Raw genomic sequence first — 26200 nt, 5'->3', positions numbered from 1 at the left:
TTTTCTAACTTCAGGTCGAAATTCCTACGGATTTCATATGTATTCCTACGTCCCTGAGGGAGCTCCAGCAAGAAGCAAACTTAAAGGGACACTGAAGGGTAGAAAAGACCTGACAATACCAGAAGAGTTCCACCCCCCCTTTTTTTCTTTTTATGCTCGTCTCATTACTAAAAATAAGTTAGTAGGGATATCGCTTTTTCAGGGAAAGAAACAAAAGCTGATTCTGATCAAGCAAGAAGCAAAACTTAGAATTTATGACTCGGGAGTGGCAGGGCAGAACAAGGTCCGTTCAAGTCAGCTGTATCCAAAATAAACAGAAAGTGATACCACAGAGAGCTTTCCAAATTACGCCACACCTAAAATTCGCTTAAAAAACCCCAAACCCACAGAACCCCGACATTTTTTTCCACAAAAGAATATCCTGCCGCTGATGAATACAAGAATATTTAACACAAACCGTTATGCTTGTCACTAGAAGTTGAAACGTAAATTCCTTTTTCTAATTCATAATTCACCAGCCGTGGGGTACTCTAGACAATAATAGAAGCGAATACCGAACAAGCAGGCAAGCAAAATAACGCTGTGGCTGGAAAACGAGCGAAAAGCGATAAAGGGAAGCTCGCCCTCTGCCGCGAGTCCCCCAAGACAAAGCCGGCTCCCAGCCCGCACTGCGACCGGGACTACACATCCCAGCATGCAAGGCGACACGGTCTCCCAACCGAACTACGGTTCCCGACACGCTCTCCTGACTGCGGGCCGACCTCTCTGGCGTCCGGGGGTCTCGGGTCTCTGCAGGAGTGGGGTGTGTCTCCGCCCGCACAGCTTCTCCTTCGAGTCTAAGGGTCAGATACCGTCGCCCACTAGCAAATAAAGAAGATTACAATTTTTCGAGTTATCTTCGTTGCCCGTTTTATTAAGACAGCAAAGAGCCTCAGGCTAGGGTGGGCGGGGCGTAGGCGGGTCAGCTTGGCCAGCTTGAGCCAATAGCGTCGGGAGGGCTGTCCTGCTGCCATGGCAACGGCGGCCGTCCCCTGAGGGACCCTCCACCCATTGGGTGGAATCTTTCGAGAAGGCTCGAGAAGAAGGAAGCGGAAGTGGCACGTGGAGGGGCCGGTGGAGGCGCCGGTGAGTAAATGCCGCAGATTCTGGAAAGTTCCGATCAGTACGATACATAAGGCTGAGACGCTGGGACCTTCTCTTTCGGGTCGGTAGTTCAGCGGCGCGCTGGTGAGCGAGTGGCTGAAGATCCAGGCAGGCAGCCCGAACTGCAGAACGACCTGCGGAGACCGAGCGCAGCTTTATCCCGTGGTTACTCCTCTGCGAGCTGCCACTGTCCCCGGGAATCCGGCGGCCCCGGACCGGCAGACCGTCTGTGTGTCCGTCCGCGTGACAGCACAGGACCCCGCAGGAGCCGCGCGCGGCCGGGGCAGGAAGCGGCGGCCGGAGGACACAGACCGACCCGAAGCGGAGGCGGACCGAGAGCTGGCCATGTCGGTGGTGGGGCTGGACGTGGGCTCGCAGAGCTGCTACATCGCGGTGGCCCGGGCCGGGGGTATCGAGACCATCGCCAACGAGTTCAGCGACCGGTGCACCCCGTAAGTGGGAGCCTGCGGGGGCGCTGGGGGAGGTTCTTGGAGCGAGGGCAGCAAGCTGGCGGGGACTGCGGATCCCGGGGACCCCAGGCTTGCGGCTGGCGCGGAGTGCCGGGGCGAAGGAAGGGCGATGTGGGGAGCGGTGCGCCCCTCCGTGGGGTCGGGATGCCGGCGGCCCGGCTGCCGGGTAGGGGAGGGGGCTTGCGGCCACGAATCGTATAGAGGGGGTCTCCGGGATTCGAGGGGCCAAGAGAAGCCCGGGAGTCGAGTCCCCCGGGGTCGTCTCTTCTGGCGGGCTCCCTCCTGGGGGCCGGTCTGCGGCCAGGCCCGAGACTTCGCTCCCTTTTCTTGGCAAGAAGCTTCAGCCAGCTCCTTGCGCGGCCGCCCCCGTTTCCCCACTCGGCTTCTCTGAGCTGGCCGAGCCGCCCCCTCCCTCCGAGCTTGTCTTTGCGCACCGCAGAGCTGGGGCTGCCGAGCTTTTTCTTCCGCATTGTGAATCTCGAAATGAGCTGGAAGCTTCCAGAGCTCGTATGCTGCTTCTTGTGCAGGGAGCGGGCGGATTGTTGTTAGCGACCACAGAATCACTCCTTTGATGATAAATCTACCTTTTCTTGCTCACTCTTAGATCATTTGTGGAAGATGTAAACGGCCTTTTTTCTCGTTTTATGAAAGCCGTTAAAGAGGAATCCTAAATCGCGTCCCAATTTCTTTAATTTTGAACGGCTTAAATAAGGAGAGAAAAGAAAAATTGCACACTTTGGTGCTAGAACTCCTCTAGAGGTTGGATGTTGTCACTGAATTAAATGGCATATTCTGCAGCAGCATGGGGTGGGCAAAGGGTAACATTTTACAAAGCAACTTTTTTTGGAGGGAGTCTTAATTTCTGGATATATTGTATGCAAACATGCCTGCATGTACATTGATAAGAACAACTGCTTACTTCTCAGGGAAAATGGTGTAGGTATTTATTTTTAAGTGCCTTAATCCCAAGATAAAAATCATAGAATGAAACATCGAGCCCAAAGGTGAAATGACTGGACTTATATCACTATTTGAGTGCAGATGAACATTTATGAAAGTGAACGGAAGTGAGAGAATAACCGAACATTGGCAGTATCGGTAGCATTGGGAACACTGCTATTCACGGAGCATTTCCTGCGTCAACCTCTTTATAAAGCTACAGTCTTTTAGTTTAGCTGTGTAAAGGGCTCTGATCGGAGTATAGTAAGAAAGAAGATAGTATCTCAGGTTTTCATGCTTAGGTGCAGTTTACATCTTTGTTCCCTTTGGTCCAGTAAAAGGAAGAAGAGTTGTTCAAGGGAGAGTAGAGAAAAATTATGTATGTGGCTATAGTGACCACTGTGAAACTAAAGTTGACAGGTGTGTCTCAAAAATGTAAACCAAGGGCAGTACTGGGGTTTCCCTTAATATTTTTTATATAATAGATGTTTGACTCAACTGCACTGGCTACTATTAATTTCTGTTTAGTATAATTAATTTGATTCTCTTCTTGGAAAATGAGTAAATTCGTTCCGTAACTGTATGTTTACTCTAAGCTCGGAGTGATACTCTGTTTTCGGAAGGTATTTTAAAGCTCTGGCCTTTGCTCCAACAGTTCTCTGGCTGTTAAGATGCTATTTAGTACCTTCTCAGATAATCCAGGTCTAAGATGTCTCTGTTATAGCAAGTTTAAATTTGATTCAGCTTGATATTTAATACCTTCAGTGTATTCCCATTTTGCTCATATCACACCATTATTCCTACCTGCCCCGTAATCTAAAACCTAATGCATTTCCATCCTTCTGACAAGACTTTATTGTGCTTCTCACTGCTCTGTGCTACCGTTCTATTTCCATTGCTCAGAAGGCTGTTTAACGGTTACAAGTCACTTCATTTCTTCAGAGCTGACTTAAAATGTAGTTGATTATTCAGTCCTTTCGCTCGGCATTTATACCTGGTTCTGTTGTGGTACTTGCTCGACATCATTTTTACTTGGCTTCCTCAAGTAGAGTCTTCTGTATAGGACCCTCTTTTGTGCTTTTAGACTCCGGAAGCATAACTTAGGCCCACTTGTTTCCATTTATCTGAAAATATTTGATCATAAAGAGTCAGATGGTATATCAGGACAGCAATAGGTATGATAGTGACGCTTAGATTTCTATGGAGTTGGTAACTGCGAAGTAGTTACACCATATTTTGTTAATCGTGGCTAGGACCAAGTTAATAATACTCTAACTATTCAAAGCATTTTCAGAGTTAATGTCCACTTGCTATTAATTGGGGCCTGGAGAATTATGCTGGTGCTTGCAGTACTGGCAAATGTCCTCTGAGCCTTGAGCTGACAGGAGTGGGGGCCAGGGTGGGGTGCAGCTGCCACTTAGATTAGATTCTCAGAGGAGCAGTTAAGCAGCTGACCAAAGCTTTGGAGTCCAAAATTGTGCTGTACTGTGCCCCCTTCCCCCAGAATGGGTAGGATATTCTTTTCCTTTTTGGGGGTAGGAAATTTATGTTAGAATTTTCCTCGTCAGTTAAAAACCTCCACATTTATGCTTTTTAACATTTGTAAAACATGTTTTTTTAAAAATTTCTTCTAGATCAGTCATATCATTTGGATCAAAAAACAGAACAATTGGAGTTGCAGCCAAAAATCAGGTATGTTCTTTAAGAGGATTCTGATCATTTTTTAAGAGAGAAGTTTTAAAAGTAAAATCTCAGAGACATACAAAAATATGAAATACCTAAGCCTATCTGTTTTTGAGTTTTAGAATTGTAATGCAGATATTCCTTATGAGCCCTTAGATACTTATTTTTTTTCTGTTCTCTTCCTTTTGTTTTATTGAATAAGATCTTTAACTTTCTAATTTTCCAACCTTAATTTTTAATAACTTTCCTACCTTCTAATGTATCTAATTTTTAAAACTTAAAAACAAGACACATGAAGTTCTTTCATGTGAAGTTTCTCATGATACTCATTTAAGAGTTAAAGATTCCTTTTATAGAAGGAACTTCTAACAAGCTCTGTGTTTAAAAATGATTTCAGGTTACTTAATTATTAAGGTAGTATGAGGAGAACTTGTTGTCTAGGCCCGTGCTGTCCTGTAGAGTAGCTATTACACGTGGCTCTTGAGCACTTGAAATGTGCCTAATCTGAATTAAAATGTGAAGTATAAAATATATGTGATTTTGAAGGCTTAAAATGAAATAAACAATCTTATCAATTGTTTACATCAAGTACATGTTGAAATGACAATATTTTAGATGAATTAGGCTAAATAAGTTATTGGAATTAATTTTACATATTAATGGGACTTGAAAATTTACCTGTGTGGCTCCCTTTAGGGCTCACATTATAACTTGAACTTTGGGGATTGGGGAGAAAAAGAATAAATATGAAATACGAAAATCCCTTTTGTGAGAGGCTTTTAAGAAAGGGATGAAAGCAGGCCTGTTACAATATGTAAACTTATCAAAGTAACATACACTGTACACCTTCAACTTACACAATGTTACATGTTGATTTATTTAGTTTAAAAAAAAGTTGAAAAAATTCTCAATACAGAAAATAGTATTGCTAAAAAAAGAAAACTCTAAACCTTGGAGTACTATATTATGGCTAGTTGGAAGAGAGGAACAAAAGAGCAAAAAAGCAAAGCAGGGAGGAGAAATGGGCATGCCCACTCAAAGTAACCTACTCAAAGGGGAGAGGGGCACTAGTGAAGTAACAGCCTCCCCAAATGTGGCGTTGAGGAGACTGATGTCCCGGACTTGAGATCCCACTGCATTTTTGTGTTTATGTGAGGAAAATCTATTGAGGCTTAGATCTAGCCTGAAGATGACTAGACATACGTCATCTCGGTTTTAGAATCGCAAGGAATTTTAGTACTTAAACATTGTTTGAAATATTCCATATTATTTGAAAACTACTGTTGCCAAGCTATATTTTTCTCTTTAAAAGAAGTAGATCAGAGAGAGAAGTAAACAGTAAACTGTTTTGGTATTTTCAAACTAATAACTTTAGAAGCCTTTGTTTTCCATCTTTTAATTATTTTTGTGTTTTAAATAAGGTTCCCACTGCTGACATCTTTGAGTGAAATATGCTATGAAGTGGGACTTGTATATCCAGAGCCTAATCATCAAAAATATGTACGTGCAGTTGAAAGCATTACCTCATAGAAACTTTTTGAATTATCCTTGCGTTTTCTGCTTTTTGGTATAGATAATTAACATTCCATGCTATTGATAGGAAAAGTAGCAATCAATGTATTTTGTGGCACAAAGTGTACTTATCCTGGCCACTTAGCAACTCAACAAATAGACTACTGTAGTAATTAACTCCTTTTTTAAAAAAATGTGACCAGACTATAGTGCTTCTAGATATCCTTTTTCATTTATTCATTAGGTATAAAACAACTGTAGTGGGAGAAAAGGAATGAAATAAAGTGATACATCCAGTTCTTGGGGTTTGTTCAGAGCTCCAGGGATAGTTTCACTATCTGAGTTTATCTTGCAGACTTTGAAGCCTGTGTGTATCCCTCTCACTGCCTCCCTCCTGGAATTTCTATAGGAAAAGGAAAAAGAATAAAGTCCATTCATTGATGGAGAAAGTCAGGGCTCTGGGGAAGGTTACTTAGATCCCTGTGATTTGAGTTGTACAAGTGACTTCCTTTTTAATTGCTGTAAGTACTAATAGGTGTTGAAATTAGAAAAAAAATTTAAATCTCCGTGTTTTTTTGTTTTTGTTTTTTTTGCAGCAAATCACTCATGCAAACAATACAGTGTCTAATTTCAAGAGGTTTCATGGCCGAGCATTCAATGACCCCTTCATTCAAAAGGAGAAGGAAAACTTAAGTTATGATCTGGTTCCAATGAAAAATGGTGGAGTTGGAATAAAGGTAATATAATCAAGTAATCTTAGATTCCTTACTAGGAAACTGTTTAATTCATCTACAGAGAAAAGTACTTAATTCTTAATAAATATGTAACTCAGTTTCCTTACTTGGACAAGGTGGTCTTTTATTTTTTATCTAGTCTCTCTTAAACTATAGGTTCCTGTTTAAATCATCCTTGAAAATTATTCAAATGGTATATACTGCTGTTTCTCATAACATCTTGACAATTATAAAATTTAGAATTCGTGGTGTTTAAAGAAATCTAAATTGTGTTGTCATATCAAACAAGTCTGTTCCAATACAGCTCATTTGCAGTTGTTTGGAGAGCTATAGTGTAATACAACCAGAAATCTTTTTTTAAACTACAGAGGCATTCCTGTCTTATGATCTACACAAACTAATATTTATCCCAGTGATTCATCTCTTCAGTTAGAGTGGAAATTCACTATCTTCTATAATACTTTGACTAGTACTTTGGATAGGGGAAAAATCTGCCCCAGCTTTTTTTCTCTTCATCTCTGGGGAAGAATCTTTTTTCCTTTTTTTCTTTGCTTTGCTTTCCTTTCCCTTTTTCTCTTCCTTTTACCTTTCCTTTCCTTCTTCTTTTCTAAACAGTTATAACAGTAAAGGTTTTCTGGAAGAGAATGTGTACTAATGTTTGTAAGTTAATATTATTAGCATGTAACTTTTAGGACATGAAAAGGGCATTTAGATTTAGGACATTAAAGCATTTAGGACATTTAAAGCATTTTCTTTCCTCAATACAGGTAATGTACCTGGATGAAGAACATCTGTTTAGTGTGGAACAGATAACAGCCATGCTGTTGACTAAGTTAAAGGAAACTGCTGAAAACAACCTCAAGAAGCCAGTAACAGATTGTGTTATTTCAGTAAGTAGAGTTCAGCAAGGCAATGTGTTTTATTTTAATTTGCCTTTTTCATGGTACTTTTTAGTAGTGAATGTGTGAAAGCTGTCGTACTACTAGAGATCAGAATTCTGCTGCACTCTATACCACGGTGTTCAGCCGCATTGCATGGCGGGTTTGAGTGGTGATTTTAGCCAGAAGTCGCAAAGGTTTTTGAGTGGTGGGACAAGTCAGTATCTCCTGTCAGGCTTTTTGAAAATACAGACTGATTGGTCGAATTGGAGGATATTCTAAAGTTAGTTGATGTATTGAGAGACAATTGTATACTTAAACAAGAGCTTTTCAGAATTTTATCCACACATGAGAACCAGTGAGTTGGTTCTTGGTGGTAAGTAGTTTTAAAGTGTAACCTACCAGTAGTGACAAAACCTAGGTTTTTTTATTTAGCATTGGCAAGCCCACTACTTTCAATGGACAGTTGATAATTAGGTTATTAAGGAGTATTTGCAATGGACAAAAGTCATTTTTTTTTTTTACATTAACGTTTATTAACACTCCCTCGTTTATGTAAGGGATTAGGAAATATGATGTTAATTGATTTATAGGTAAAGATTTGATCTGGGGGAAAGTGTATACATTAAAATAAGATTAGGTGTTAGTTATCGATGTTAGAGAAACAAGGAAAAAGAGAGGCCTTCCTTCTTCTTTTGAAGACTTAGTTCTCTTTTTTTCTCTTCTAAGTAGTTAAAGTTAATTAAGAGAGCTACTCTAATCTCTCCCACTATCTCTTTTCTACCTAGCCCATGTCTCAGAACAGCTGTTAACGTGAGCTGGAGATTGCAGCCAGGCTCTACTGACTGTATAGGACAGGGTGTCGCTTCCCCTGCCCCAAGGATCCTTTACATACATTTTATACCTAATCACCTCTCCCGCATGAAAGTTCAGTAGTACGGATTTAGTGTATATCTGTTTCTGTACTGTGGCCCTTTAGACAGCCACAAGCCATTGTAACTAGCTAAATATTTTTTTGTCCTCATGTACCAATTTTCACCCTCTACAACGTTATTATTGTCTCTGTGGAGAATTTGTGCTATGGGGAAAAGTCATCTTTTATTTGGCAGGGTGGCCTGTCCAGACCTGTCAGAAGCCTTTATGGCAGTGCATCCTGGGATATGCAAGAAGAGAGGCAGAAAGGCTGACATTTCTCTTGCAAGACAGAAGGTGTTCGACTAAAGGAATGTCTGGGTATTGCTCGGAGAAATGCTGTTAATCTCTGCTAAAGTTAAAGAATTAAGTTATAAGTCAGTGGTCCTTCCTTCCTCTCCCACCCCCTCTTTAAATAACCTAATATGGAAAACTGAAAGCGTTCGGATTTGAAAGGTGAGCAGAGACCCACCTTTGCTCTTGTAACTCTTTCTGAAGCATTTATAGGTAACTTGGGGAGAAAATGCGAAAGCCACTGTACCAAGTTTTCTCTTAGGTACTTTCCAGTTAAGTGATTATGAATATATTGTTAGATGCTCTTCTGGAAGAATGTGCTGGTTAAAGTGCTGTTCTAGAAAGCAATCAAAAGAATTCATCTAGCTGTAAGACAACACCGTGAGAAACTTTATCCCTTGAGCTGATTTTGTTCTTCTTCCTCTTAGAAAAATCAACAGGCTTTGACAAAAATAGTTTTCGTTTTTGTAATCTTAACAGGTTTACAGAATTAGAAGGTATCCCAACGATTAATGCTTAAAACCAACGAACAGCAAACTAACGGGCAGAGGCTAGAATTAGCTGTATTATCTTTAAGTTCCTATAGTCCTTATAGTTTAATTATGTTTAATGTTGACATAGCAGAATAATTTCCAAATGTCAGTAGAAATTTAAGACTCGTTTGGAAATAGTATTTCATCCTCTTAAAGCTTTTTGTTAGATTTAAGTAACTGTGAATGTCTTATGAATACTCCTGATTAGTTTTTGTTTCAGGTTAAAATTTGGTTATAATAAATTTGATGCTTATAATTTTAGGGCAATCTTTTCAAAAGTAGTTAGTGTTTCTGAAAGTTGAAGAACTTGCCATTCTTTTCCTGTTTTGTGACTTGCCTAGGCACTTATTTAGCTGGACTGTTGTGAATTGATTACAGATGGTTGCGAGGGATCTGTATGTTTTATTTTGTGTGTTCTAGGTAAGTTAAAATTCTTTCCTTTCTTGTTTGCAGGTCCCTTCTTTCTTCACAGATGCTGAGAGGCGATCTGTCTTAGATGCTGCACAAATTGTTGGCTTAAACTGCTTGAGACTCATGAATGACATGACAGCTGGTAAGAAGAAAACTGTTTTTGTGTAGCCGTTAATATACTTTCGAAACTAAAGTTAAGACACACCAGGTCCTGTTATCAAACATTTTCATGTAGGTGTAGAAACACAGCCTATTAAAAAACGTGTTAGATTTGAAAGCAAAAATTCTAGCCTTTCAGATGCTTGTTTTAATGAGAAGTTGGCACTTTGTCAAATACATGAATCTGTTTTCATTAGGAAATTCTTGTATGTAAATTTTTTACTCTTTTAAATTGGTTGTATTGGATTTAGTTTTTTATTTCCTTACATTGTCTTTATAGTTAAGAAACAAGTTTTCTTAAAACCTCATGATTTTGGCTTTTACAACTACCTTGACTATTGGTTTAGCTTAAACTTTTTTTTCCCTCATATGCTTCCGATTGTATGTGGTTAGGAGTTGATCATTCATCTTACATCAGATATTGATTTAAGCTGTACGATTTGCCGGGCACCTTGGTAGGAAGATATAGTGGGGAGCAAAGCACTCACTTATCTCCTCTTAGACCTTGTATCAGTTTGTTGTGGTTACAGATGGACTCAAAAGTCAGTTACAATGTAGTGTATTCAGGCAAAGCAAATATGACTTTGTTTAGTATGTTTTTAATAGATGTTTTAAGAACTCTTAAAATATTGATAAAGGTGTGTTCTTAAGTATACATATGTAGAAATGCAGTGGTTTCAAAATTCAGAAAAAGCTAACACAGACTACTTAAGATAGATCAGTTATTTGCCTTGAATCTAATTGGTAGGAACTGCAGTTGCTGTAGTTTTATATTAAATTCTTAATTTTTTTGGCTAAGCAGTCTCCTAGCAGGTTGTGGTTAAAATGTAAGTATTGTGTAATGAGTCTGATATTGTTTGTGTGTGGTTACATGTGGTTTACATGCCATTGTTTTTGCATTACGTATGTCTTCTCTGTCACATCTCTCCATATATTTAAAAGTGATAGAACATTGTTCGAAAATCAGAAAGGGACAAAGTATGAAGTCAGATATAAAAGAAATATGTTCACCTTTAATTAATGGAAGTACAGTCAGGTTTCCTGCATGTGTGGTTATCTTGGTAACAATGAAATTCCTAAGAAAATGTGAACCAAACAGTTGAAACATACTAATTTTTTTTTAGTTGCTTTGAATTATGGAATTTATAAGCAGGATCTCCCAGGCCTGGATGAGAAACCTCGAGTAGTGGTTTTTGTTGATATGGGACATTCAGCTTTTCAAGTGTCTGCCTGTGCCTTTAACAAGGGAAAATTGAAGGTAAAGTCATAAATCAGAACTAGGTGACCCAAATATGAAACGTGTGACACTTGTCATTACTTTAGGCTGCTGAGCTTCTTGATTGTGCTCTTCTAGGTAATGAAGAGTTTTGGGTAAAGATACTAACTACGAGTTGTTCCTAAGGTTGATCCTCCATAAAGATGATGTAATCATTTTAGCGCACTCTTTAATTGTTCTTGCTTAGGAAAGAAAAGCTTTTTAAGCTTATCTTCTATGTAATCATTAAAATTAAAGATAACTTAGAGACTTAGCATTTCGTTTGGATTTTGTAGTTACATGTCTCCTTACTGACTTGAATTTCATGTTGTAGTTTAAATAGAAATTTTGAGCCTAGGAGTCTTTGGTTGTTTGAATAGCAATATTTAAGATTCTAGTTGCAAATATGATTGAAATAACCAGATTATTTGTTGTTTTAACTAAATTAGGTGCTGGGAACAGCTTTTGATCCTTTCTTAGGAGGAAAAAACTTTGATGCAAAGTTAGTGGAACATTTTTGTGCAGAATTTAAAACTAAGTACAAGTTGGACGCAAAATCCAAAATTCGAGCACTCCTTCGTCTGTATCAGGAGTGTGAAAAATTGAAAAAGCTAATGAGCTCCAATAGCACAGACCTTCCACTGAATATCGAGTGCTTTATGGATGACAGAGATGTTTCAGGAAAGATGAACAGGTACGTGTCTTGAATTCTAACAGATTAAAGAAGGAACTTCTTGCTGAAACTGTAGTCCGCGTGTCAGTTCTAGCCGTGGTGTTGTGAGGCTTGGCCCACATTTCAGGACTGTACCGTACCTGCTGGAAAGACTGTCAACGCCATCAGAACTAGGGTTGTTTCTGCAAAGAGAGTTTTTAGGCAGATCTGTGCTCATTGCCCTCGTAGTGAAGTCTTTTGGGTATTTTTCACTTTTTAGTATTTCTGGGCCAGTAATTCAATAATGGTTTCACAGAATATTTTGCAGAAATATTTTGAAGAGAATGGAAATATTCAAAGTAATGAAAACAGGAGCACCTAAAACATTAAGGAATAAAATGGAAATCTTAATATAAAAGTGATTTCTTCTAGTAATACCTGTTGAATTGATTTTCTCCTTACGCCCTTTCTGCATCTGTTTTGTATATTTTTTGAAAAAGAAAAGTTACAACTTACAGTATGGTTGAACTTGGCCCATGTGGAATTCAGGGTGTCGGAGGGAAAAAAAAATGTTGGGTTGATAAGACTTATTTTTTAAAAAATAGGACAAGATATTGGCCTTAAGATAAGTTTTCTAAAGATTTCTAAAGTTTTCCTCTTAATTGCCAAGGGCACAGTTTGAAGAACTCTGTGCTGAGCTCCTGCAAAAGATAGAAGTTCCCCTTTATTCATTGCTGGAACAAACTCAGCTCAAAGTAGAAGATGTGAGCGCTGTGGAGGTAGTTGGAGGCACTACACGAATCCCAGCCGTGAAAGAAAAAATTGCCAAATTCTTTGGAAAAGATACGAGCACCACGCTCAACGCAGATGAAGCAGTAGCCAGAGGGTGTGCGCTACAGGTACTGCCGTCTCAGCCCTTCTGCCTCTGGGGGCTCATTCCTTGAACCATTTCTGCTTTACTTCATCGAGGTGGGGTCACAGAGAAGGCAGAGCCCAGTGCCCAGTTAGACACCACAAGGGGGTTACTTACATTTCCATAAATCGGTGAGGCCGTGGGGACACAGGATCTGCTTCAAGTATTGGAAGGTTTACGAAGTTTAAGATTAAAAGAACTACAGAGCTAGTGTTTCTCAAGCTGGGGATTAGGAACAGGCCTGATTCTGAGGGGATCATAGAAAACACAGCTGTAGAGCGCGAAGTAGCTGTGTGGTGGTGACGGCGTTGCAGAGCACGGAGGCGGGAAGGGGAACGGCAGCCCGGCGCGGTAAGGAATCGATTTGGGGAAAGTTTGCCGGGTTAAGAGTGTTCGCTAACGGGTGGTTTGATGAAATAGCTGTTCCCCCTCCAAACCGATTGTAGCTTATCAAATAAGGAGGCAGCTCAGAGGCGTGAAGTTTGGCAAAGTAAAAGCACAAAATCTAGAAGTTACTCATAAAAAAAATTAGTATTGGCTTATACTTATGATATTATAGTCAATTCTGAGTAGTTTTAACTAAAGTTTTAAGTTAAATTGGTTTAAATTTGATCTAGTTAGCACAGTTTTTTTTTTTAAATATAAAGCAGTAGATTCTTTACAGAAAAGTATTTAGACTGACTGGTGTAAAACTTGTAGAAAAGAACATACAGATGCTGACTGCCTGTAATCCATCGCATTGTCAAGATTCTCCATGTTTTGTGGGGTTTTGGTTGTTGCTTCTTCCTTGGCAATGGAGTGTGTGCCTCCTTCACGAACTCTAGTTCTCCAGAGTTTTGGAAGTTTATCGTTTCTTCAGAAGTAGAGCTTATTTTGGCTTCTCTCTTGAAGAATCCTGTGCTATTGACAGAGTCAGAGACTTACGAACTTTTAGTTTAGCCACATCTATTCAATCATTTTTCTGTGACAAGTCTCAATCCACTGGTTGGTCTGTTGGGTGCTGTCTACCCTAAATTTGAATTGACCATCACTTCCTTCATTCCTGAAATTACCTGAAAATAGGAACATTTTGGTTTTACCCTTTTTCAGTCTTAGACATTTGAAAGGCAGTGCGGACAGAGCTGTTTGGATGTATATACACATTCAAAAATGATACAGCTTGTAATTAAAGTTGCCATCAACAGGGCATTTCTGGAGAGACCAGTGTTTTTCCTCAGCCCCTGTGAAACTTGTTACTAATTAACCGTTGCTAGCCTAAGATTCATTGTACTGTTTATCTTTATATCTAGTGATTTCCATAGTATTTAGATGATAAATCACTTATGCTTAAGACACATACACTGTAAGCAATTTCGAATTTGAATTTAAACCTGCCTGTTCTGTTTGAATTGATTTTTTTTCTTTTTTAATATTTATCTATTTATTTGGTTGCGCCGGGTGTTAGTTGCGGCTGGCGGGCTCCTTAGTTGTGCCTCGCCAGCTCCTTAGTTGTGACAGGTGGGCTTGAATTGATTTTTATATTAAAAGCTGAGTGAAATTTTTCATGTGCTCATGATAATTTTTTTCTACCTTTTTTTTTTTTTGAAGTGTGCAATTCTTTCCCCAGCATTTAAAGTTAGAGAATTTTCCGTCACTGATGCAGTTCCTTTTCCAATATCTCTGGTCTGGAGTCACGATTCAGAAGATGCCGAAGGGTATGTAGGAGAAAATAACTTTCGGATACTTTATTTTAATATAAAGAAAAATTAACAAATGAGTTTCATGGTAGAGTATTTGATTAACTGGGATCTTTCAACAACCAGACTTCCCAAAATATTTCTCTCATTTTGAGTTATAAATGGTGAGATGGGATCGATATAGCTCTTAGAATGTGTTTATTCTGTTCGCATAGCACAGTGAGCTTGAGCACTTGAGCTGAATGCCTTCGTTTCCTCGTAGCGTCCATGAAGTGTTCAGCAGAAACCATGCTGCTCCTTTCTCCAAAGTTCTCACCTTCTTGAGGAGTGGGCCTTTTGAGCTGGAAGCTTTCTATTCTGATCCTCAAGGAGTTCCATATCCAGAAGCAAAAATAGGTACACAATTCATCGTAATCACTCTTTTGAAGACTTGACTTTAGTGTGTACACTTAAACATTTTTTCTGTTCTTAGCAATGTTGAGTGGAACCATGCCATGTGAAGACATTTTCATTTTGGAATTATGGTGATGGGGAAGTCTCTTTGTTTTATTGGTGAATAAACTAGCCTGTAGAGATGCAATGACTTGCTGGTGTTGCTGTTACTTCCAAGTGTATATATATATAGGAGCACTTGAGTATTTTTCCTTTTCTGATACCGTCTATACTGAAAGGATTATCACCTGCTTTTAATATTAACCTTTTCTCTGGGTGAAATGTCACTTGCAGAATATTGCTTAAAACCTGGCTTGGAAACCATTGAAGCTACTTCTCAAATGTACCTTTGTACTGTAATCTTCTTTAAAAAAAAATACATCTTTATTGCTACATTTTTCCTGGAGAGGTTTGACACTATCCATCTATTTTGACCCATAGTTAACTCTGAAAATCTGGGAGAGCTACAGGCATCTTCTTCAGTGGCCGCGTCTCTTTCCCAGGCTACTGGTAAAATTTGCCAATGTTGCTAGATCGCTTCAGGGCTCGCCTTTGCCCCACACCATTTCATAATGACATTGTTTGCAGGAGTCTAGCCTGACTAGTTGTGTTTGCTTTCTTACTACTTAAAACTGAAAGTGTTCTGACACAGGGGAGTTTTTATTTTTTATAACAGCTTTTATGAGTTTATTTATAGACAATTTAAGGAAATCATTGAATATAGACTAAAATTTTGACAGGCTGGATTCTAGTCCCCGTTGTGCAGAGGATAAAACCTCAGCTCTTTAGCATGGCATCAGATTTTTCATTTTATCACCCAAACTGAGAAGCTTGCACAGACTTAAAGAGCTGTCTTAACATCTCTCTCCTCTGAGACTTCTTGGATACCCTTGAGTAAATGCTGTTTCTTTAACTGGATCTTATGGCAGTTATTTCCTGAACCTAGTGATTTGATTATTAGTGAAGGTCTATTCCAACATATTTCACCAACCTACTAAATAGATCTAATTGTCTGTGTGTCTGTGTAGACAGCACTCTAACTACAAGGCTATTAAATGCCATATAATGCTCTGCACATAACAGGTTCAAACGGCTTAATTTTGTTTACCAGTTTCTGTAGTGACAGGACCATTGGTGGAGGTGATAACTGACACTTAGCCCGTGGTTCCGCAGTTTTAAGTGCTCAGTGTAAAACTCTTGTCAACTCAAACTACAAAAGCACAGATCAAGTAACTTACAGCAGGTCACATGGCCAGGATTCAAGCCCAGAGAGTCTGGGTCAGAGTCAGCACTCTAAACTCCTACTCAGGAATGCTCTGGAACTGCCCTATAATGCATGATAATTTCAGGCTGTGATACAGGTTCTAGCTCACCTCTCCTATTTGAAATGTAGGAAAATGTTTAGCTCATTCAGTCAGAAAAGCAGTATTCCTGGGCAAGGCCCTGCAGAATCAGAATGCGGGAAGCGCTTGATAGCATCTGCCTCACGCTGCAGATTTCCGTGCTGAGGTTGTGCTCACCTGGACAAACAGGGGAGGAGGCGGGGGGCCAGCCTTGCATCCGTCAGCCTGCACACAGTGTCTGTGCCGGAGCGCGCGACAGCAAGTCACAAGAGTGCGCTTGCCTTTGAAGGCTTTATGACATAGTAAGACTAATCCCAAGTGTGATAAGTAGACTGTGTACTTATGAGTCTATTTTAAGAGGTTATGTTTATAGTATATGTTAAAGGGCTTAAATGTAACTCAGTTGGTAGAGAAAACGGAGATTTTGGAATAGCAGTATTTCTTAGCCTTTGCTTGATAGATTTAGATTCAGTTCTGAAATTGTCACTTTTTTTGTTCTAGGCCGCTTCGTAGTTCAGAATGTTTTGGCACAGAAGGATGGAGAAAAATCTAGAGTGAAAGTCAAAGTGCGAGTCAACACGCACGGCATTTTCACCATATCTACAGCGTCTATGGTGGAGAAAATCCCAGCCGAGGAGAACGAAGTGTCTTCTATCGAAGCGGACATGGAGTGTCAGAATCAGAGGCCATCAGAAAACCCAGACGCCGAGGTAAGTTTGTGGGTAAGCCTTTGAGTTTGAATATATAGTTGACTTAATTCTAAGCCCTAAGAGAGGGCGGGGAAGGGTTAAAATAGATTTTTCTTAATTGTGATTAAAATTGTGGTTAATGATGACAAGCAGTTGCTAGATGACAGTAAAATACAGCGTGGAGTTTGGTGAACGGTGACTAAATTCTGTGTAGCTTTGTTTGAACTGGCATGTGATCATTTAGAGCGGGTAAAGTTTCTTTGAATTGTTTTTTTTTAAAGACATAGGCCATTTGAGAAATCAAATGCCAACTGATGATTTAAAAAAAAAAAGACTAAATACAAGAACTATTTAGTGAAATACATAGCAGATATTAATGCTGTGGTTTTTTGGTTTTATTTTTTGATCGTATGGCAAAATTTGGCTTTGGCGTTCTAGAACCTACTTGCTTTTATTTACCCGGTTTGCTGTGTTAGGGAGGGAGGAGGTGAAGTGTCCGCCTGGAGTTACAGAAGTTGTTACTGTCCACGATGTTAATGTAGACTGCATTAGCCTGAGTGCTGCTGTTACGTGGTCTACAGAAGAATTCTAGGAGACTTTCAAATAGATGAGCTGTTGTGGTTCACTTCTGGGTAATAATCAGAAATAGTTTAAATGAAGAGGTGTAGGCAGTTACAGTGTTTCAGTTCAGATGTGAAGAAGGTATTATAACTGATCGTTCCTAGAACATTGAAGGAACATTAGCATTGGAGCCTTCGTTTTGTTCTTGTCAAGAAGAACTTCAGTGTAATGAATTAAAGGACCAGGGCCACATACTTTCTCATTAGGCCACAGACAGCGTTATTCTAATGCCTGTTGTATCCAATCTCCTCGTGCCTTTTGGCTGTATACACACCAGGAGTGCCTTGCTTCTGGATACTTCAGTGTCTGCCTTAGGATCTTGAAGCTCTGAAAGAAAAATGTGAGAGGCTTCCAGGTGGGCAGCAAGTAGTTAAATTCGAACGTTTCAGGCTTCTCCCAAAGATGGGAAAAGATCATAGCAAGCACGGATTTACTGGGGATTGAGGTGTCTATTAACATGTAGCATTTGTTCTTTATGCTGGGAGTTTTTGAGGTGTAAATAGTTGGATCACGAAAAGAAAGTGGGGACAGAGAGGGTCTTGCGTCTCTCTAAATTGAGGTGAGGAACCCCCCCAGATAACTGATCGTTGGCTGTTTTATGTAATTGTTCAACTCACTGAAGTGGAGATGTGTTGAGATGTGTGATGGCCGCTGAGAAATTAGGTTTGGGGGAGCTTGTTTCTGGGAGAGAGGCCTACAGTAAATCTGCTTCCTATGCTTTTGAGAGTTAATATCTCTACAAGGCTAGATGGAAGCTTCTTGAAGGAGGGTTCTTGATTGTCATCACATCAATCAAAACGCTTACTACTTGTGTTGTTTAACTACATTAACTGTTATCATTCAAAGAATTTCTTACAGGTTTACAGTATCTAAGAGGTTTTCAAATACTTTGTGTTTGTATGCTTTTATCAGTATCTTTTCCCCCCAGCTATTAAGATTTCAGACATTGAGTGTTCTGTCTTTGGTGCCCTATAACCTTTTAAATTTATACAAGTACACCTGCTTTCTACATCCTTTGTGCCTGGGCTTTCATTTCAGAAAAATATCCAGCAAGACAACAGTGAAGCTGGAACACAGCCCCAGGTACAAACTGATGGTCGCCAGACCTCACAGTCTCCCCCTTCACCTGAACTTCCCTCAGAAGAAAACAAAACCCCAGATGCTGACAAAGTGAGTGACGCTTCCGGTTCGTTCCATTAGACAGTGTTGCAACGTGTGATCGTTAACGGTATCATTCAATCCGCAGTTTCAAGAGCAAGCACCAAGTTACCGTGTTCCGTGTAGGTTTTTTTTCCCTGGTAATTTTCTATATTTTCCAACTAAAACCAGTTAGAGGTACTCCAGCTCAGCTGAGGGAACTGAGTGTCCTGCTTTTGAGACCTGAAAGCTGCTCTTCACTAGCTGCCACTCCAAGCAACGGGAGGTGAATGCATACCTTTTGTTGTCTTCTCTGGCGCTAGAGGTATCTGCGGTTGCGGGCACCTGAAACAGATACATCCCGGTGCTGTGTGATGAGTTTGCACTTGAATTCATCCAATGATAAATACGCGGCTATAGTAGTCTAGTAAACTTTTTTCTCCTCTCAAGTTACCAGTCAAATTTATGTAAATTAATCATGATGATCTGGTTTATAATAAGTTTCAATTGTTATCCCAGATCGGCACTTTGCAGAACTTCATTCCTTGTGCAGGTTGGATGTAAATCGTTAACTCTCATTAGTAGTTTGGTTTTCTCTCATTCTGAGGACAGAATTCTTTACCCTCACATGAATTGCAGAATTGTTCCCTGGGGTCCAAATGCACGTTGCACTTGGTAGAAGGTTCTGGTTTTTCATCTCCCATGCCCTGATTGATCCTTTGGGGGCCCTGATAGGAGCTGCAGGTCCTGATTCTGATTTCTGGAAACCTTCTTTTTCTCCTGTTAAGAAGAGGTGTGTGTTGATGGTGTAGCAGCGTTGCTTTCTTGGCAATGATTGACCCCTTAATTTCAGCATCCCTCCCCTTCACCACTTAGTGTTGAGCATTAACTGACTTCGGCTGGTGGTCTCAGTACCTGTCTAGAACAGGACACTGGGTAGCATCTTACGTTCTTAGTTGTCACTGGGGCCACTAGTGTCAAACCCTGTGGAACATTACCACAGGCCCCCTTGGAGGACTCCGCGCCCATGCCACGTCGAATGCCGTTCTGTGGTACGTTGGTTTTGTCAGTACTTGGTTTAATTTTGTTCGGCTAGATAGTCTTGTCCTGACTTAACCTGCATACACGTGACTGTCATCCATTTGATTCCCAAACATCTGTCGCACTCCTGTGTTTTGCCAGGTGTAGGTGTCATTTTTCTTTCTGTGTTTCATGCCCCCAGAGCGTGCACAAAATATTGGGGGGTTCTCGTGCCCTAGAGGGAAGAAGAAGACACGGACACTGCAGGCTGACCGACCAGATCACTGCTAGGGGTGCAGCTCACAGCACTTCACAGACGCGTGGTTTCTGAGGGACGCTGAAACAGAAGTCTGGGGGACACGCCGTCCAGTCCCGTCTCTGTCTTTATCATTCTGGCCGAGCCATTGAGCCTCTTTCCAGTCCCAGTTTCTCACATAAAGAGCCTAGAATTTTAACCCCCCTCACAGCTCCCCGAGATTCCCCCGTGTCGGTTCTCATTGTGCCTCGTGGGCCTGTCCCTGTTTTACCGTCTCGGCCAATCAGGGTACATGTTACGTAACCCTCGGTTGTCTTCTAATCTGTCCTACAGCTGAGTTTCCTAAATTGCGTTCTTTGTCATTTGTGCTCATAGGAACCTGCAGAAATGAAAATACCGTGAAAGGCTTGGAAAATTAAAGGCCATAGGAGATACTTCTTTAGCCCTGTATTTACGTATTTTGGAAAAACTTACAATAAACTTAGCATTTGCTACATCATTCCATTTGCTTCCATTTTAAGACTTTTAAAGATCTTTGGACCTTGCAGAGTTGCAAATGAGGAGTGGTATGACTCAAAGGCAGATAGTAGACATAGGGAGATACACACAGACGTCCACGTGTGTGTACCTAATTTCCAAACTCAGGAAGTTTTAAAAGGCGCTCATCAGTGTAGTGGTAATTGTAATTAAAGCACATTTAATGCTGGGATAAAGGACCTCAAATAGATATATCACAGGAATAGGGTTGATCCTAACGTGCTTAGCAGTTGGTCAGAGTCCATCTGGTGTTACCATTAGATTGTAGCCTATAATTTAAAGATGTGGTCGTTTAATAATATTTTTGCCTTTTTGCAGTCACAAACATTGCTTAAAGGGATTAGAAAGCAAGGACTGATGAAGAAAAGCTTTAGCAGGAGAGATTAAATTTAAATTTAATATGGAATGAAAAATATCCTGGGGAATTCTTGAAGGGAAGTGTGGCATGTTTAAGTGTAATTGCAGCCCTGATTTAAAATGCGTGGGTGAAAAATTAGATGTCTCTTATACATTCTTCCAACTTTATGATTTTAGGGATTTTAATTTTTCCTGAGTCCTCAGTAAGTATGATAGGGAGATTTTTGTTATTCAAGGACTATTTAAGAATTTCTCTCTTTTTTTTTTTTTTTTTTTGTTTTTTTTTAAACCCCTTTTCCCAAGGCTAATGAAAAGAAAGTTGACCAGCCTCCAGAAGCTAAAAAACCCAAAATAAAGGTGGTGAATGTTGAGTTGCCAATTGAAGCCAACTTGGTCTGGCAGTTAGGGAAAGACCTTCTTAACATGTATATTGAAACAGAGGTAAGTACTTCATTTACATATTTTTATTTTGGTATGTGTTTAGTTTGGCCCTTTTACACATATTTCTAATAGATAAATAAATGGCTATAATTCTTTCTCATATTTCATAAGTTTATACAATTTTTAGGGATAGGATGAAGCCAAAACTAATGGTTTTTTCAGTTAAATTTTTTTTAGCAAGCTTTGTTTATATTTTTGTAACCTTATTAAAGAAATCTGTACCGTAGATCATTCTGCTTGGTATAAAATTGATTGCCCAAGTTCTTATGAAGAAAGCAGGTACTCATATCTTCTAGCCCAGAGAGCAATACAATTGGTGTCTCAGGCCACACTAAATATTTCTGTTAAAATACATTATGATTCTTTGTAGTCTACATATATGAAATAATTGAGATGCATTTTTTCTTTACTGAGATGGGAACATTGTATTTAGAAATTTAATAATAATTTCTATTCCGTTTATATTATATTTGGTAAATAAATAGACTCTAAGTACATTTATTTATCCTTGATTTTGAAATGTGGTGGCAGGATTGGGTGGCTGTTACACATTGGTCAGTATTAATCCCAGTAGGAGACAACCAAGTAACTACATAAAAGAAAACAAAATTGTATAAAAGCAACAGATTGGTTTTTTCCTTAGTATTAAATCTCAAATGGGAAAGCTATGTAATTTATTATATAATGTTTAAAAAAACCCTCATTCTGTGTATTTAGAAAATGAAGAACTTTGTAGGAATTGTTGGAAGAATTTTATAAGGTATAAATTAGAACTGTTAAGACTGATTTTTGTTTTTAATATAATCCTTGATTTTGTTAACTCCAGAATCTAAATAGTTAAAATATAGTTACGGTAGCAGAAGATTGGAATTAACCCTTTCTGTGTCATGACAGGGTAAGATGATAATGCAGGATAAATTGGAAAAGGAGAGAAATGATGCTAAAAATGCAGTGGAAGAATATGTGTATGAGTTCAGGGACAAGCTGTGCGGACCGTATGAAAAGTTTATATGTGAGCAGGTATGTTTAGGGCTCTGTTTTTATTCAGATGATCTCACTATGAAGTGTTTAAACCTCCACTAGATTATGTAGCTTGAACTTTTTGAAAACAAAACAGCTTGAAATAGAAATTGAATAAACAAAGTCATGGAGGGAGAGGCTCACTAGTGACGTGCCATTTTATTCTAGTTTATCCCAATGAGTTTAGTTTTTACCGTCAAAGAAAGAACCCGTCAGCACTTTTATTCATAGTCTGTGACATCACAGTTACTGTGGCCTAGAAACATAAGTAAGAGAAAATCCTTGCTTTCAAAAGCCTCAGACTCTTTTTTTATGACTCTGGTGCCTTGGTTGCTCTCTGTCATTGCTTTATCCCATAAGGTTTGTTCATCTGGTCATTCCAGAGTTCACCAGGCACCGGTACTCCCCTTAGGCTTTTGTCAGCTCCCAGAAGCAGTATGGCTCTAAGCAAATCCCTGAAGCTCCTTTGTGAAAGATGGCCTTGGAGAAAAATTGGCTAGTTAGAAATCTTGAGTGGTTTCGGAATTAATTCTGAACTTAAGAGAATTTAAACTCGGGAGTCTATTTTAGTCCTAAGATCCTGAGGCTACTTTGTAATATATTTCTTTCTCAGCTCTGAAGCTGCATTTCTTATGGTTGGGCTTCTGAAGTAGAGATGACCCAAACCAGCTAGATCTCCTAAAGCTAGAGTATAACTGCTACTTTATGTGACTTTGTTAGGAATGGCTTTTTTCTGTGTTCAGTGACTGAATTGTCAACTTGTTTAGTTTTCCTTTCAGTATTTGGTAGTTGTGGAAGTGAGTAGAAAGTTACTAATTGAGACCTAATTGTTTTGGAGAGTAGGAAGATGATGATTTTTTTTTTTTTTTTGGCTGCACTGCGAGGCCCGTGGGATCTTAGTTCCCTGACCAGGGATGGAACCCGCGCCCCCCTGCAGTGGAGGCGTGGAGTCTTAACCGCTGGACCACCAGGGAAGTCCCCGTGATTCTATAACCACATTTCAGTGTATAAATTGTCCAAAATCGGACTACTGAAATACAATATTATAAGTCAATAAGAGCATTTTACCACAAAGTTTCAAATATCCCTGTGTAAAACAGAATAGCCTAAGAATAACTGTCAGTCCGTCTTGTAAAATATTGTATGGTGCTAACAGTGGAGTGTTTGTTGCTCCCCGATATTTTTCAGTGAAGAGAATCCAGCTAATGAGTGCCTTCCTAGAAATGAAATGAGCTACTTGATGTTTAACACTTCTGAGGACGACTATTTTGACTATTTTAAAGTAAGATTGCCACTAATACTGAGTCTTGCATTCCGTATGTAGGATCATCAAAATTTTTTGAGGCTGCTCACAGAGACTGAGAACTGGCTCTATGAAGAAGGAGAGGACCAGGCTAAGCAGGCGTATGTTGACAAGTTGGAGGAATTAATGGTAGGCCCTTCTCTCCCCTGAGAAAGCAGTACTTGTGTTTTAGATTATAGACTTTTAAAATATAATTATGACAAATACTAACTTATTACATTCGGTTTTAGAAAATTGGCACTCCAATTAAAGTCCGGTTTCAAGAAGCTGAAGAACGGCCAAAAATGTTTGAAGAACTAGGACAGAGGCTGCAGCACTACGCCAAGATAGCAGCTGATTTTAGGAATAATGTAAGTCTGTAAAGAGCGAGGAAGCCACCCTAGATCTGTAAGCTTGTACTTAAGCTGAGGAACCTTCATTGTGAACACGTGTGCGTTCCTAAATGAGAAATTGGGTTTTGGTGTGTGAGACCAGAGGTACAAGTGAACTTCATGGAAACTTGGGTCAAGTTAGATGTTACTGTTAAATACACTTAATTCTACAGAATGACCAAGTTTTTCCATTTAGGATGAGAAATATAACCATATTGATGAGTCTGAAATGAAGAAGGTTGAGAAGTCTGTTAATGAGGTGATGGAGTGGATGAATGATACCATGAACGCTCAGGCTAAAAAGAGTCTTGATCAGGATCCCGTCGTACGTGCTCAGGAAATTAGAGCAAAAATAAAGGTGAGTGTCACTGTCTAGTGTGCACTGCTGTGTTTTCTTAGGGATTCTGGTTGCAATCCTTTGAACCTTGAACATAGCCATTTTTGCTTAAATCTTTTTACCTCATCCCAAGACCAGATTCTGAGTTTGTTATTGATATTACAAAACGTGGAATACCTTGTAAGTTTGTTAAATTTACATTTCTTCATTTGTTCATTTAGTTCAACAGATACATTTGTTGAGCCCCTACCATGTGCCAGTTACTGTTCTAGGAGTTAAACTGTCAGTGTACAAAGAAAGTCACCGCCCCCGTGGGAGTCACCTGCCGCTGCGAGGAGGGCTTGACAATAAACAAGCATGGAAGGCTATCAGATTGTGTTAAGTGCCGAGGGGGAAATAGTCAAAAGGGATTAGGAAACTTGGGGCGGTGGAGAGGGACTCAGGTCAGTATTTATCAGGGAAGGCCTTGCTGAGTGCATGAGGCTTGAAGGAAGTTGGGAAGAAAACCAAGGAACTGCTTTCTGCCTGGAAGAATATTCGAACACAGTGAAGGTTAACATGAGCCTTTGAGGTCATGGGCTATAAGCTTGAATTCCAGCTCTTTGCTCACTACTTTTTCTGTTCCTGAGGTTAAGTTACTTAACCTCTCCTCCATAGGTGGGGATGATAATTCCTTCCTTTTAACAATTGCTGTGAGATCAAATGGGTTAATAATATGTGAGTAGTTAGTAAGTCCCTGACATTACCCTAGAAGAATATTCACGTCTCTTTCGATCAGGCTTCAAGCTATAGTTCTGGCCAGATGTGTTGAGCAAATGGAGTTCTTTGAGATGTGTGTAATTGGAGTTGGTAGAAAAATACTGGTTCGGGTATATAGGAAAGTAATTGAAAATGAACTAGAGTTAGTCTGATTATTAGTGTTGTTTTCCTTTCTTAGGAGTTGAATAACACTTGTGAACCTGTTGTAACACAACCCAAACCAAAAATTGAATCACCCAAACTGGAAAGAACTCCAAATGGGCCGAGTAGTGATAAAAAGGAAGAGGATTTAGAAGGCAAAAACAATTTCAGTGCTGAACCTCCACATCAGAATGGAGAATGTTACCCTAATGAGAAGAGTTCCATTAATATGGACTTGGACTAGATGACATTAAACTGACTTAGTCCTTCGATTAATAAAATATTTTTGCCATAGTATGTGATTCTACATGACATACTGAGACTATTTATATTTTCTTTTTTAAGGATGTTTAGAAATTTTGTGTATTATATGGAAAAAGAAAAAGCTTAAGTCTGTAGTCTTTATGATCCTAAAAGGGAAAATTGCCTTGGTAACTTCAGATTCCTGTGGAATTGTGAATTCATACTAAGCTTCTGTGCAGTATTACCATTTGCATCACTGAGGATGAAATTGACTTTTGTCTTTGGAGAAAATAAAGTGTATTCAAGAGGGCTGTGATTAAACTCTTTAAGCATTTGTTCCTGCCAAGGTAGTTTTCTTGCATTTTGCTCTCCGTTTCAGCATGCGTGTGGGTGTGGATGTTTATAAACAAGACTAAGTCTGATTTCATAAGGGCTTTCTGAAATTCTGTCCAATAGGATATCACTTTTTGCTTGGATATTATTAAAAATCCAGTGACTAAAAGCAAAAGCTAGTGAAATGTGTTAGCAGCATGCAGAACAAAACCTTTAAAATTTCTCTCTTCTTATAACAGTGCATTGTCATGTGAAGGTGTAACATGGAAGAAACGTTGATTCTGTTTGTAACTGATATTGTGAAGCCTCTTATGAGCTTTAAAATAAAGTTCATTTTATGGTGTCATTTCTAAACACTTTTGTCACTAATTTTAAAATGGTATTGGAGCAGCATGGTGTAAAGTGTGAAAATCCAACTTTCCTTCTTTGCTGTTTCTTATATGTGCTATCAGTGTTCTAAATGAGAATGACTTTCTCCTGGTAGAAAAGTAGCATATGTTGATTACATTACAATTTTTTAAAACTACAAAGTTAAATGTAACTTATCTGCCACCCAGAAAAAAACTCTTCCAGCCTTTCTCTCCTGAAGGTGATGTGTGTGTCAGCGCGGGGTGTGTGTGTGAGTTTAGTGTAGGCTGTTTATTAAAGCTCTGTGTATCAGGGAAATCAGTAAATATGATCAGGTTTTATAACTTC

The 26200-nt window shown here is 39.5% G+C and overlaps 2 protein-coding genes across 3 annotated transcripts in view; one reads left to right on the top strand and one right to left on the bottom strand.

The window, feature by feature from the left end:
• The first annotated feature begins 689 nt into the window (after positions 1-689).
• On the top strand, positions 690-25858 carry HSPH1 (heat shock protein family H (Hsp110) member 1). 2 transcript variants are annotated; one of them, XM_059041606.2, is made up of 18 exons: positions 690-1595; positions 4187-4244; positions 6344-6484; positions 7249-7371; positions 9552-9651; positions 10793-10926; positions 11373-11617; positions 12246-12474; positions 14076-14182; positions 14427-14560; positions 16441-16649; positions 18288-18419; positions 20860-20997; positions 21892-22017; positions 23342-23449; positions 23551-23670; positions 23888-24049; positions 24966-25858. In XM_059041606.2, the coding sequence occupies exons 1-18, from the start codon at positions 1489-1491 to the stop codon at positions 25170-25172; spliced, it is 2580 nt and encodes an 859-aa protein (XP_058897589.1). In that variant the 5' UTR covers positions 690-1488; the 3' UTR covers positions 25173-25858. The 2 variants fall into 2 exon arrangements, with proteins under 2 accessions (XP_058897589.1, XP_066872897.1); XM_067016796.1 differs by lacking the exon at positions 18288-18419 and having other exon boundaries at positions 1071-1595.
• TEX26 (testis expressed 26) overlaps positions 884-26200 on the bottom strand; it is a 188925-nt gene continuing 163608 nt past the window's right edge. Inside the window, exons 24-25 of the mRNA XM_067016805.1 lie at positions 3547-3676; positions 884-2315 (exon numbers count right to left, since the gene is read on the bottom strand). The gene's annotated coding sequence lies outside the window, so the exon portion shown is untranslated. The remainder of the gene's footprint in view (positions 2316-3546; positions 3677-26200) is intronic.

This window comes from Kogia breviceps, chromosome 16 (assembly GCF_026419965.1).
Source record: "Kogia breviceps isolate mKogBre1 chromosome 16, mKogBre1 haplotype 1, whole genome shotgun sequence".
Classification (NCBI taxonomy): Eukaryota; Metazoa; Chordata; class Mammalia; order Artiodactyla; family Physeteridae; genus Kogia; species Kogia breviceps.
Note: the sequence above shows the minus strand (reverse complement) of the source record. Positions and strands in the feature narration are given on the sequence as shown.

What these genes read in the sequence shown, in the direction of transcription:
- HSPH1 (XM_059041606.2), top strand. Translation starts at nt 1,489, where the DNA reads ATGTCGGTGGTGGGGCTGGACGTGGGCTCGCAGAGCTGCTACATCGCG. An exon ending in AAAAGTTTATATGTGAGCAG is followed by an intron (nt 22,018 to 23,341) that starts GTATGTTTAGGG and finishes TTCCGTATGTAG; the next exon opens with GATCATCAAAATTTTTTGAG. An exon ending in CAGCTGATTTTAGGAATAAT is followed by an intron (nt 23,671 to 23,887) that starts GTAAGTCTGTAA and finishes TTTTCCATTTAG; the next exon opens with GATGAGAAATATAACCATAT.